The sequence below is a fragment of the Anomalospiza imberbis genome, unplaced genomic scaffold (assembly GCF_031753505.1).
Source record: "Anomalospiza imberbis isolate Cuckoo-Finch-1a 21T00152 unplaced genomic scaffold, ASM3175350v1 scaffold_244, whole genome shotgun sequence".
Lineage (NCBI taxonomy): Eukaryota > Metazoa > Chordata > Aves > Passeriformes > Viduidae > Anomalospiza > Anomalospiza imberbis.
The window spans coordinates 29,963-43,083 of record NW_027099872.1 but is presented as its reverse complement, the minus strand read 5'-3'; the positions used below and the strand labels follow the sequence as shown (position 1 = coordinate 43,083).

Genomic DNA, 13,121 nt, shown 5'->3' with positions numbered 1-13,121 from the left:
CTCCTCTATTTTACCTCAGCTCCAGCCCCTGCCGGCGGGGAGGGGGGAACAGAGAGACAAGAGGTTACTCCAAGGGGGCAGCCTCCCACCCTCTGGTGCCCCCCCGGGGGAAATTTCCCCCTCAGGACACCCCCAGATTTTTTTTGGGGGGGGAGGGGGGCGTCTCTGGGGGGGTCTGGGAGACCCCCTCCCCATCTCACCACGGGGCAGGAGTCAAACTGGAGCACGACGTGCTGTAGGAAGGCCATGAGGGACAGCGGGTGCTGCCGCAGCAGCTCCAGGCTCTGGAAGTGGCTGTTCTGCTCCTCGGGGGTCTGGGGAGGGGGCCTGGGGTCAGGCTTTGTGGGGGGACAGCCTGGGGGCTCCCCCAGGGACCCCTGCCCACGCTCACGGGCTCGATGTCGTTCTCGAAGTCCTCGTCCTCGGCGCCGATGATAGCGGCGGCGGAGGGGCCGCGGGGCCCCGGCGCAGGGGGGTGGGGGGGGCACGGAGGGTTTGGGGGGGCTCTGGGGTCCCCCAGACTCGCCGGGACACCCCCAGGAGCCCTGACCCTGAGAGCCCCTTGACTCCAAGAGCCCTGAGACCCCCAGGACCCCCGCCCCCCATACCGAGACAACCCCCCAGACCCCTTGACCCCCAGGCACCCCAAGAGCCTTGAGACACCCAGGGACCCCCCATACCGAGACCCCCGAGACCCCCAGACTGAGACTCCAGGATGCCAGAAGCCCCCAGACCCCTGAGATCCACTCTGAACCCCCGGGGACCCCCAGATGCCTGGGCTCCTGGGACCCCCGAGACCCCCAGGCTGAGACTCCAGGATGCCAGAAACCCCCAGACCCCCAGGACCCCCTCTGAACCCCCGGGACCCCCAGATGCCTGGGCTCCTGGGACCTCAGAGACCCCCAGGCTGAGACTTCAGGATGCCAGAAGCCCCCAGACCCCTGAGATCCACTCTGAACCCCCGGGACCCCCAGATGCCTGGGCTCCTGGGACCCCCGAGACCCCCAGGCTGAGACTCCAGGATGCCAGAAACCCCCAGACCCCCGAGACCCCCAGGCTGAGACTTCAGGATGCCAGAAGCCCCCAGACCCCTGAGATCCACTCTGAACCCCCGGGACCCCCAGATGCCTGGGCTCCTGGGACCTCGGAGACCCCCAGGCTGAGACTCCAGGATGCCAGAAACCCCCAGAGCCCCGAGACCCCCAGGACCCCCCCCCATACCAGACCCCCCCCCATACCCCCTGTGACCCCCAGACTGAGACTCCAGGATGCCAGAAACCCCCAGACCCCCGAGACCCCCAGACTGAGACTCCAGGATGCCAGAAACCCCCAGACCCTCGAGGACCCCCAGAGCCCCGCGGGACTCCAACACCCCAGACCCCTGAGCCCCCCAAAACCGGGGGGGTGACCCTCGGGACCCCCCATGACCGTGGGATCTCGGGGGGTCTCCGGACCCCCAGGGGTGGGGGGCACCGCTCACCCCCATTAAAACCCTCCTCCGGGTCCATCCTGCTCGCGGGAGGGTCTCGTCCTGTGAGGAGTTTGAGGGGGGGAGGGTCTCAGGATCTGGGGGGGGGGGGTCTCAGGGGTTCGGGGGGGGGGGGTTCTCTGCCCCCCCCGCGGCGGTTTTGGGGGAGGGGTCACGGGGGGGGTGGGGAGGGGCTCCCGTCCCGCACAAAGGGCCCCGTTCAGCACGGGGCGGGGCGAGGGGGGCCAGGGCGGACCCCCCCAAAAAACCCCTTTGGGATGGGGGACACGCGTGGGGATGCGGGGGGCGACCCCGAGGGTGAAGGGGAACTTCGGGGGCGCTTTTGGGGGGCTGAGGGGGAGTTCGGGGATGACCCAGAGGACCCCCGCCCAGCCCCCCCCCCTCCCCCGTACCTGTTTTCCGCGCTGGAGAAACGGTCCAGGAAAATGGGGGGGGGGGGGGGGGGGCGGAGCCGGGGGCGGGCTCGGCGGTTTTGGGGTGTTTTGGGGCGTTTTGGGGCGGGGGGGCGCGGGGCAGGCCGGAAAAAGGCGTTCCCGGGCGGACACAAAGCGCGGCCCCGGCGCTGCCGGAGCTTCCTACAGGAAGTGAGGTGGGGCCGCGGCCCCGCCGGGACCGGGCCCCGCGGGGTGGGACCCACGGGTGGGACCCACGGGTGTGACACACAGAGCCCCCGCGGGGTGGGACCCACGGAACCCCCACGGGGTGTGGACCCACGGGTGGGACCCACGGGTGTGACACACAGAGCCCCCGCGGGGTGGGACCCACGGAACCCCCACGCGGTGTGACCCACGGGTGTGACACACAGAGCCCCCGTGGGGTGGGACCCACGGGTGGGACCCACGGGTGTGACCCACGGAACACGACGGGGTGGGACCCACGGGTGTGACACACAGAGCCCCCGCGGCGTGGGACCCACGGGTGGGATCCACGGGTGTGACACACAGAGTCCCCGCGGGGTGGGACCCACGGGTGGGATCCACGGGTGTGACACACAGAGTCCCCGCGGGGTGGGACCCACGGGTGGGACCCACGGGTGGGACACACAGAGCCCCCGCGGGGTGGGACCCACGGGTGGGACCCACGGGTGTGACACACAGAGTCCCCGCGGGGTGGGACCCACGGGTGGGATCCACGGGTGTGACACACAGAGTCCCCGCGGGGTGGGACCCACGGGTGGGACCCACGGGTGGGACACACAGAGCCCCCGCGGCGTGGGACCCACGGGTGGGATCCACGGGTGTGACACACAGAGCCCCCGCGGGGTGGGACCCACGGGTGGGACCCACGGGTGTGACACACAGAGCCCCCGCGGCGTGGGACCCACGGGTGGGACCCACGGGTGTGACACACAGAGCCCCCGCGGGGTGGGACCCACGGGTGGGACCCACGGGTGGGACACACAGAGCCCCCGTGGGGTGGGACCCACGGGTGGGATCCACGGGTGTGACACACAGAGCCCCCGCGGGGTGGGACCCACGGGTGGGACCCACGGGTGGGACACACAGAGCCCCCGCGGCGTGGGACCCACGGGTGGGATCCACGGGTGTGACACACAGAGCCCCCGCGGGGTGGGACCCACGGGTGGGACCCACGGGTGGGACACACAGAGCCCCCGCGGGGTGGGACCCACGGGTGGGATCCACGGGTGGGACACACAGAGCCCCCGCGGGGTGGGACCCACGGGTGGGATCCACGGGTGGGACACACAGAGCCCCCGCGGCGTGGGACCCACGGGTGGGACCCACGGGTGTGACACACAGAGCCCCCGCGGCGTGGGACCCACGGGTGGGACCCACGGGTGTGACCCACGGAACACGACGGGGTGGGACCCACGGGTGTGACACACAGAGCCCCCGCGGGGTGGGACCCACGGGTGTGACCCACGGGTGGGACACACAGAGCCCCCGCGGCGTGGGACCCACGGGTGGGATCCACGGGTGTGACACACAGAGTCCCCGCGGGGTGGGACCCACGGAACCCCCACGGGTGGGACCCACGGGTGTGACCCACGGAACCCCCACGGGGTGTGACCCACGGGTGGGACACACAGAGCCCCCACGGGTGGGACCCACGGAACCCCCACGGGGTGGGACCCACGGGGTGGGACCCACGGAACCCCAAGGGGTGGGACACACGGAACCCCCACGCGGTGGGACCCACGGGTGGGACCCACGGGTGTGACACACAGAGTCCCCGCGGGGTGGGACCCACGGGGTGGGACCCACGGAACCCTCACGGGTGTGACCCACGGAACCCCCACGGGTGGGACCCACGGGGTGTGACACACGGGTGGGACCCACAGAGCCCCCGCGGGGTGGGACCCACGGGTGGGACCCACGGGTGTGACACGCAGAGCCCCCGCGGGGTGGGACCCACGGGTGTGACCCACGGGGTGTGACCCACGGCTGGGACCCACGGATGTGACACACAGAGCTCCCGCGGGGTGGGACACACGGAACCCCCACGGGGTGTGACCCACGGAACCTCCGCGGGGTGTGACCCACGGGTGTGACCCACGGAACCCCCACGGGGTGTGACCCACGGGTGTGACCCACGGAACCCCCACGGGGTGGGACCCACGGGTGTGACCCACGGAACCCCCACGGGGTGGGACCCACGGGTGTGACCCACGGAACCCCCGCGGGGTGGGACCCACGGGTGTGAGCCTCGGAACCCCCACGGGGTGTGACCCACGGGGTGTGACCCACGGAACCCCCGCGGGGTGGGACCCACGGGTGTGACCCACGGAACCCCCGCGGGGTGGGACCCACGGAACCCCGGCGGGTGGGACCCACGGGGTGGGACCCACAGAGCCCCCACGGATGGGACCCACGGGTGTGACACACAGAGCCCCCACGGGTGGGACCCGCGGGGTGTGACCCACGAAACCCCCACGGGGTGTGACCCACGGGTGTGACACACAGAGCCCCGGTGGGGTGGGACCCACGGGTGGGACCCACGGAACCCCCGCGGGGTGGGACCTGCGGGGTGTGACCCACGGAACCACCGCGGGGTGGGACCCACGGGTGTGAGCCTCAGAACCCCCACGGGGTGTGACCCACGGGTGTGACCCACGGAACCCCCGCGGGGTGGGACCCACGGAACCCCCGCGGGTGGGACCCGCGGGGTGTGACCCACGGAACCACCGCGGGGTGGGACCCACGGAACCCCCGCGGGGTGGGACCCACAGAACCCCCGCGGGTGGGACCCACGGGTGTGACCCACGGAACCCCCACGCGGTGTGACCCACGGGTGTGACCCACGGAACCCCCACGCGGTGTGACCCACGGGTGTGACCCACGGAACCCCCATGCGGTGTGACCCACGGGTGTGACCCACGGGTGTGACCCACAGACCCACCCCAACGGGACCCCCACTCCAATGCCAGCCGTGCCCATGACTCTGGGACCCCCGAGACCACCAGGAAACCCCCAGCCCCAAACACTGGCACCCCAAACCCCTGAGACTCCCACAGCCAAACTGTGACATCCCAGTCCTGAGACCCCAGACTCCTGAGACCCCAGACCCAAATCCCAAGAGCCCAACGTGCGAGCCTCCATTCCGCAAGCCCCCCTCACCCCCAGCCCCCTCCTCTGAGCTCCCGGGGGATTTTGGGGCGGGCCCCCCCACTTCCCTCCCCTCGGGGCACTGGGGCGAATCTCCTGCAGGGCCTAGGCGCACGCAGCCGATGGCAGCTGCTCCCCAAATCCGGGGGGCTCCCCCAAAACGGGGGGTCCCGAGCCCCCTCCTCATCCTCAGCCTCCTCCTCCTCCTCCCAGGTATCGCTGGGGGGGGGGGGATGGGGGGTCTGGGGGTCTCAGGGTTTGAGTTTGGATCTGGGGTGTTTGAGGGGCTCTGGGGTGTTGGGGTTTGGGCCTGGGGCTCTCAGGAGTCCCAGAGAGCTGCTCCCCAAATCCGGGGGGCTCCCCCAAAACGGGGGGTCCCGAGCCCCCTCCTCATCCTCAGCCTCCTCCTCCTCCTCCCAGGTATCGCTGGGGGGGGGGGGGATGGGGGGTCTGGGGGTCTCAGGGTTTGAGTTTGGATCTGGGGTGTTTGAGGGGCTCTGGGGTGTTGGGGTTTGGGCCTGGGGCTCTCAGGAGTCCCAGAGAGCTGCTCCCCAAATCCGGGGGGCTCCCCCAAAACGGGGGGTCCCGAGCCCCCTCCTCATCCTCAGCCTCCTCCTCCTCCTCCCAGGTATCGCTGGGGGGGGGGGGGATGGGGGGTCTGGGGGTCTCAGGGTTTGAGTTTGGATCTGGGGTGTTTGAGGGGCTCTGGGGTGTTGGGGTTTGGGCCTGGGGCTCTCAGGAGTCCCAGGGTTTGGGTCTGGGGGTTTCAGGAGTTCCAGGGTCTCATTTCTGGGGTCTCGGGGGTCCTGAGGATCTCAATTCGGGGATCTTGGGTTTTGGGTTGGGGTGTTTCAGCACTTCCGGGGTCTCAGGGTTTGGGTCTGGGGATCTTGGGGGGTCCCACCTGTGCCCACCCCCCTAACGGTGGGTCCCCAGCACCTGTTCCCCATGGCCATGGGGACCCCTGAACCCGGCAGGGGGGTCTCTGGGGGACCCCAAAACAAACCATCGGGAGCTTCCTGTCCCCAGCCACCTGGAGCAGCGTGTCTCCTGGGACCCCACCCCGGAGCTTCCTGTCCCCAGCGAGAACTGAAACTGGGGGGGCCAGCAGGGCTGCGGGGTCCCCCTGGTGCCACCTGCAGCGTCCCTGTGTGAGACCCCCACCCAGGGGGGTCCGTGCTCTGCAGTGTCCCCCCAGCGGGGTCACTGCCCCTCAATGACCCCCCCCCCCCTCATTGTCCTCCACGGGTTCCTGATGTGAGACCCACAGCCCCCCCAGGGGGAGGAGGAGGAGGGGGAGATAAAGGCTGGACCCCCATCGCCCCCCCAGCCTTCAGCCCAGACTCTCCACCCGGAGGACCCCCCCCCACCCCCAGTTCAGAGACACCCGTGGGCCTCCCCGCACCCCCAGATCCCCTCAGGCCCCCCAAATCTGGAGAACTGAGACCCCCTGGGACTGCAGGGATCCCCCTGTGGGGACCGGGGGTACTGTGACCCCCCCCCCTCCCCGGTGTCACCCTTGGGGTCCCTGTGCGAGCCCCTCACCCACGGGGGTCCGCACTGACCCCCCAGCACGGTCAGCGCCCCTCGATGAGCCCCTTTTGTCCCCCACAGGTTCCAAGTGCCTCCACTCCCACCTCCCGATTCCTACGCCGCACTCGGAGACCCCAACGCCCCTGTCCGTGTCCACCACCCCCGGCTCCGGCTCCACCTGCGGCTCCCGGGGAGGGGTCCGCGTGTGGCCCGTGCCCACGTCCCGCTCCGCGGCACTCGGGACGCGCCTGGCCCTCGAGTGCCGCTTCGAACCGCAGGACTCCAACGTCACCTGGCTGCAGGTGTGTCCCCGGCGCTACCGCGGCGACAGCTGGAGCTGCAGCTGGCCCCAGGAGGTGCTGGCCCAGGGCGGGGGTCGCCAGGTGGCTCAGAACGGCTCGGGTGTGTCCACGCTGAGCTTCCCGCACCTGGAGCACAACCACAGCGGGCTCTACTTCTGCCTGGTGCAGTCCAGGAACGTGTCTGTGCAGTCCTGCGGGACGTTTGTCAGGGTCGTTGGTGAGTGGGGGTCTCCCGGGAGGTTTCGGGGAGGTTTCAGGCTCTGGCTGACACGCCTGGTCCGGCAGAGCCCATGCCCGTGCCGTTCCTGGACCTGGGCGATGCCACCAAGAACAGGATCCTGACGGCGCAGGGGGTGCTGCTGCTGCTCTGCGCTGCGGGGCCGGGGCTGCTGCTGCTCTTCAGGGTGAGGAGGGGGCACGAAAGGGGACCCCCACCCCTAATCCCGGTGTCCCTGATCCCGGTGTCCCTGATCCCGGGGTCCCTGAACCCGGTCCTGGTGTTCCTGATCCCGGGGTCCCTGATCCCAGTCCTGGGGTCCCTGATCCCAGTCCTGGTGTCCCTAATCCTGGTCCCGGTGTCCCTGATCCCGGGGTCCCTGATCCCGATCCCGGTGTCCCTGATCCCAGTCGCGGTGTCCCTGATCCCGGTCCCGGTGTCCCTGATCCCGGGGTCCCTGATCCCGGTCCCGGTGTTCCTGATCCTGGTCCCGGGGTCCCTGATCCCGGTCCCGGTGTCCCTGATCCCAGTCGCGGTGTCCCTGATCCCGGTCCCGGTGTCCCTGATCCCGGTCCTGGTGTCCCTAATCCCGGTCCCGGTGTCCCTGATCCCGGTGTTCCTGATCCCGGTCCCGGTGTTCCTGATCCTGGTCCCGGGGTCCCTGATCCCGGTCCCGGTGTCCCTGATCCTGGTCCCGGTGTCCCTGATCCCGGTGTTCCTGATCCCGGTCCCGGTGTTCCTGATCCTGGTCCCGGGGTCCCTGATCCCGGTCCCGGTGTCCCTGATCCCGGTCCCGGTGTTCCTGATCCTGGTCCCGGTGTCCCTGATCCCGGGGTCCCTGATCCCGGTCCCAGTGTCCCTGATCCCGGTCCTGGTGTCCCTGATCCCGGTGTCCCTGATCCCGGTGTCCCTGATCCTGGTCCCGGTGTCCCTGATCCCGGTGTCCCTGATCCCGGTCCTGGTGTCCCTGATCCCGGGGTCCCTGATCCCAGTCCTGGGGTCCCTGATCCCAGTCCTGGTGTCCCTAATCCTGGTCCCGGTGTCCCTGATCCCGGGGTCCCTGATCCCGATCCCGGTGTCCCTGATCCTGGTCCCGGTGTCCCTAATCCCGGTCCTGGTGTCCCTGATCCCGGGGTCCCTGATCCCGGTCCCGGTGTCCCTGATCCCGGTCCCGGTGTCCCTGATCCCGGTCCTGGTGTCCCTAATCCCGGTCCCGGTGTCCCTGATCCCGGTGTTCCTGATCCCGGTCCCGGTGTTCCTGATCCTGGTCCCAGGGTCCCTGATCCCGGTCCCGGTGTCCCTGATCCCGGTCCCGGTGTCCCTAATCCCGGTCCTGGTGTCCCTGATCCCGGTGTCCCTGATCCCGGTCCCGGTGTCCCTGATCCCGGTGTCCCTAATCCCGGTCCTGGTGTCCCTGATCCCGGTGTCCCTGATCCCGGTCCCGGTGTCCCTGATCCCGGTGTTCCTGATCCCGGTCCCGGTGTTCCTGATCCTGGTCCCAGTGTCCCTGATCCCGGTCCTGGTGTCCCTGATCCCGGTCCTGGTGTGCCTGATCCCGGTGTCCCTAATCCCAGTCCTGGTGTCCCTAATCCCGGTGTCCCTGATCCCGGTGTCCCTGATCCCGGTGTCCCTGATCCCGGTGTCCCTGATGTTTCAGTCCTGACAACCCCAAATCCTCCTGGTACCCCTAAATCCCCCTCCAGATACCCCAAGCACCCCCTGCCACCCCTTAATTCCCCCCTGGAGACCCCCAGTTTCCCCCCCCACCACCCCCAAATCTCCCTGTGGCACCCCCAGCTTCCTCCCACACCCCAAATCCCCCTCAATCGCCCCCCGGGTGTCCCTCAAACCCCCCCTGTACCCCCTTTTTTTCCCCCTCCACCACCCCAAATTTCCCTGTGGGACCCCCACTTTCCCCCCTGGAGACCCCCAATTTCCCCCCATCACCCCAAATCCCCTTCAGTTCCCCCCCGGGTGTCCCTCAAACCCCCCTGTACCCCTTTTTTTCCCCCTCCACCACCCCAAATTTCCCTGTGGGACCCCCACTTTCCCCCCTGGAGACCCCCAGTTTCCCCCCATCACCCCAAATCCCCTTCAGTTCCCCCCCGGGTGTCCCTCAAACCCCCCCCCGTACCCCCTTTTTTTCCCCCTCCACCACCCCAAATTTCCCTGTGGGACCCCCACTTTCCCCCCTGGAGACCCCCAGTTTCCCCCCATCACCCCAAATCCTCTTCAATTCTCCCCCTGGGTGTCCCTCAAACCCCCCCTGTACCCCCTTTTTTTTTTCCCCCCCTCCCAGAAGCGCTGGGCCAACGAGCGGCTCCTCCAGCCCAAGAAAATCTCCCTCGAGGAGGAAAATCTTTATGAGGTGACCTGGGGGGGTGGGGGGGGAGCCCCAAAAAATGGGGCTGGGGTGGGGTCCTTCACCCCCAAACCAAGCCCCTCACCCCAATTTCCCCCTCCACAGGGCCTGAACCTGGACGAGTGCTCCATGTACGAGGACATTTCCCGGGGGGTCCAACCCACCTACCAGGATGTGGGGACCCCCCCTGCCGCCGACGGCCTCCTGGAGAAGCCTTAAAAGACCCCCCCTAAAATAAGATGGGGGGGGTCCCCACAGGACCCCTCCCCACACCCCTGCGTGCCCCCCACCCCACAAAGGCTTCGCTTCGGGATCTCAAGGCAGCGCTGATGTCCGTCCGTCCGTCCGTCCCCCCCAAAATAAAACGGGTGAGGGGGTACTGGGGGACCCCCCCCCCCCCTTGCCCGGAGCTGATAAATCGCTAATAAATAAATAATTCATCAATCTTCAATGTGCTGCGAATAAATAACGAGGACGAGACTTGTGTTTCACCCCGTTATCCCAAATTTCCTCCAAGTTTTCCGTTTCACCCCATTATCCCCAGTTTCCGCCCATTTCACGCCATTTCCCCCAGTTTCCCCCCATTTTACCCCAGTTTCCCCCCATTATCCCCAGTTCCCCCATTTCACCCCATTATCCCCAGTTTCCCCCCATTTTACCCCATTACCCCCAGTTTCCCCCCATTTCCCCCCATTTCCCCCAGTTTCCCCCATTTTACCCCATTTCCCCCAGTTTCCCCCATTTTACCCCAGTTTCCCCCCACTATCCCCAGTTTCCCCCCATTTTACCCCATTTCCCCCATTTTACCCCAGTTTCCCCCCATTTCCCCCATTTTACCCCAGTTTCCCCCCATTATCCCCAGTTTCCCCCCATTTCCCCCAGTTTCCCCCCCATTTTACCCCATTACCCCCAGTTTCCCCCCATTTTACCCCAGTTTCCCCCCATTTTACCCCATTTCCCCCAGTTTCCCCCATTTTACCCCAGTTTCCCCCCATTATCCCCAGTTTCCCCCCATTTTACCCCATTTCCCCCAGTTTCCCCCCATTTTACCCCATTACCCCCATTTTACCCCAGTTTCCCCCATTTTACCCCATTACCCCCAGTTTCCCCCATTTCACCCCATTATCCCCAGTTCCCCCCCCCGTTATCCAAAATTTCCCGCATTTTATCCTGTTTTCCCCCCACCTTTCTTCAAATTTTTCCCATTATCTCCACCCCCCCCACTCTACCCCATTTGCTCCTCTTTTTCCGCAATTTCTCCCATTTTCCATCAATTTTCTCCCAATTTCCCCTCATTACTCCTAATTTTAGCCCACCGTGTCCACTATCCCCATTCCCCCCCCCCACCGTTATTTCCCATTCTCTCTGTTCTCCTCCCATTTCACCCCACTATGGCCGTTTCCCCACAATTCTCTCGCATTACTCCAAATCTCCCTCACTGCACCCCATTTCTCCCCTTTTGCCTCCATTTTTCCACCTAATTTTTCCTCTTTTCCCTCATTTCCACCCGTTACTCCCAACTTCCCTCAGACTCGCCCTTCCTTCCCCTCACGGGGGCCCCGCCCCTCCCTCGGAGCGCCGCGTTTTCCCGCCTCCGCGGCCTCGGCCAATCAGCGGCCGAGCTGGGGCTCCGTGGGCCAATCGCAGCGAAGCGCGGGAGAACTCAAGCGACCCCTGGCGCCGGCCCCGCCCACCGGCGCGTGAGGCGGCGTGGCCTCGGGGCAGGTGGGGGGGAACTGGGGAGAAACTGGGGGGGAAAAATGGGGGAGATTGGGAGTCCTGGAGCATCCTGAAGGGGAATACGGGTCCCAGAAAGGGATGGAAGGGCTCTGGGGGCAGATCTGAGGGGAAGATGGGGGTTGGAGTGGGGCCTGAGCGCCCTTCAGGGGAGCCTGGGGATATTGGGGGCTATCTGAGGGGGAAATGGGGGGTTCTGAGGGGAACTCTGGGTTCTAGGGGTAGCCAGGGGGCCCTAGAAGGGAATGGGAGGCCCTGAGGGGGAAATGCGGGGAACTGGGGGACTCTGGGGAGCAATTATGAGGTCCTGGGGCAGACGGGTGAATTAGGAATCCTGTGAGTACCAAGCGGTTCCGCGGGAGGAATGAGGATCCTGGGGGTGGGGGGCGGGAAAACTCCTCAAAAACCTCCTTTTTTCCAGCTTTTTCCCAGCTGCTGCCACCGCCATGAGCCTCCACCGGCAGCTCCTGGGCCCCCGAGACGGCTGCCCCCTCCCCGTTCCCACCAAACTCCAAACCAAACCCAAATCCAAACGCCTCCGGACCAAGCGGGAGCGCAACGCGGCCAAGTTCGGCCCTAAGGTGCCCTTGGGGGGCTCCCGGCGGGGCCCCGCCGCCCCCCCTCGCTGGCTGCAGCCTCCCCCGTGGGGGGGTCTCGCTCTGGGGAGCCCCCTGGGCCCCCCCAAGCCCGTGGTGATCACTCAGAACCGCCTGTGCCACCGCGGCCTCTTCAACCACGAGGTCAAATCTCTGGACGTCCGGCGCCTGCTGACCCCCGGCCCCGGCAGGGATGGTGACCCGCCCCCAGCCCCCCAAATTGAGGAGGGGGAGGCCGGGGGGGTCCCGGCCGAGGCGCTGAAGGATCTGGTGGCCAGTCTGGCCTCGCTGCTGGGGGGTTTCAGGGCGTTTTTGGGGCGGGAGCTAGTGAGCGAGCGGCGCCAGAGCCTCGTGGCTGCGCTCAGGAGGCACCGACGGGGACCCCCAGACCTGGGGCTCTTCCTGGCCCACCGGACCCCAGCCCAGCCCCCAGGTACTGCCCCCCGCCCCGAGGGGAGGGAGTGTTTTTTACCCCAAATATTTTTTTACCTTTATTTCCCCCCCCCCCCCCTCCACCAAATAAAGCCTTTTTCCAGCAGGTCAGGGCACCCCTCGGGCCCCCCGGAAAGAGGCGAGGCCGGGACCCCCAGGACGAGCGGTCAGTTTTGGGGGGTGGGAGGCGGGGGATCCCCCTGCTGGGACTCCCAGCCCACTTCGTGTTGTTGATAGGGTGAGTGCCCCAAAAAGTGCCCCCCGAACACGCCAAAATCCCTTCAGGTTCACCCTTAATCGCTGCCCGCCTCTCCCCGCAGCTGCCGCTGCCCCCCCGGGCCCCCAGCCCCATTTTTGGAGCCCTCAGAGAGCGGGAGGTGAGTCTGGAGTTTGGGGGGGTGCGGGGGAGCACCCCCCTGTTTTCGGGGCTGTCCCAGGGGGGCTTTATTGATGCGCCCCCCCTCTCCCCCTCCCCCCCAGAACCCTTTCTCATGGAGCTCGGCCGAGGATGAGGAGGATGAGACCCCCGGGGGGCTCCCCCAGACCTGGGGTGGTCCCGGGGGGCTCCTGCCGCCACCCCCCCCCCTTTTGGAGGTCCCCACAGCCCCCCCAGGGGGAGGAGGAGGAGGGGGGGGATGAAGGCTGGATCCCCATGGCCCCCCCAGCCTTCAGCCCAGACCCTCCACCCGGGGGACCCCCCCAATTCAGAGACACCCGTGGGCCCCCCCGCACCCCCAGACCCCCTCGGGCCCCCCAAATCTGGAGAACTGAGACCCCCTGGGACCCCCCGGGTCCCTCCAGGTCCCCCTGGGATGTCCCAAGACCCCCCTGGGATTCCCTGGACCCGCCCCGAACCCCCCCCAGACCCTCCCGGGGCCCCCAAATCT

At 67.6% G+C, this 13,121-nt stretch overlaps 2 protein-coding genes across 2 annotated transcripts; both read left to right on the top strand.

Annotated features, from left to right (window-relative positions):
* The first annotated feature begins 5,177 nt into the window (after positions 1-5,177).
* On the top strand, positions 5,178-9,751 carry CD79A (CD79a molecule). Its single transcript, XM_068178235.1, has 5 exons — positions 5,178-5,268; positions 6,670-7,107; positions 7,176-7,294; positions 9,407-9,475; positions 9,575-9,751. The coding sequence occupies exons 1-5, from the start codon at positions 5,178-5,180 to the stop codon at positions 9,686-9,688; spliced, it is 831 nt and encodes a 276-aa protein (XP_068034336.1). The 3' UTR covers positions 9,689-9,751.
* A 1,901-nt stretch (positions 9,752-11,652) lies between these two features.
* On the top strand, positions 11,653-12,873 carry PRR19 (proline rich 19). Its single transcript, XM_068178236.1, has 4 exons — positions 11,653-12,247; positions 12,339-12,472; positions 12,555-12,611; positions 12,715-12,873. The coding sequence occupies exons 1-4, from the start codon at positions 11,653-11,655 to the stop codon at positions 12,871-12,873; spliced, it is 945 nt and encodes a 314-aa protein (XP_068034337.1).
* The last annotated feature ends 248 nt before the right edge of the window (positions 12,874-13,121 follow it).

Bases quoted from the DNA above. Each gene is read 5' to 3' on its own strand.
- CD79A (XM_068178235.1), top strand. From the start codon at position 5,178: ATGGCAGCTGCTCCCCAAATCCGGGGGGCTCCCCCAAAACGGGGGGTC. The intron at 5,269-6,669 runs GTATCGCTGGGG...TGTCCCCCACAG, and splicing joins CCTCCTCCTCCTCCTCCCAG to GTTCCAAGTGCCTCCACTCC. The intron at 9,476-9,574 runs GTGACCTGGGGG...CCCCCTCCACAG, and splicing joins AGGAGGAAAATCTTTATGAG to GGCCTGAACCTGGACGAGTG.
- PRR19 (XM_068178236.1), top strand. From the start codon at position 11,653: ATGAGCCTCCACCGGCAGCTCCTGGGCCCCCGAGACGGCTGCCCCCTC. The intron at 12,248-12,338 runs GCCCCGAGGGGA...GCCTTTTTCCAG, and splicing joins GCCCCCAGGTACTGCCCCCC to CAGGTCAGGGCACCCCTCGG. The intron at 12,473-12,554 runs GTGAGTGCCCCA...CTCTCCCCGCAG, and splicing joins CACTTCGTGTTGTTGATAGG to CTGCCGCTGCCCCCCCGGGC.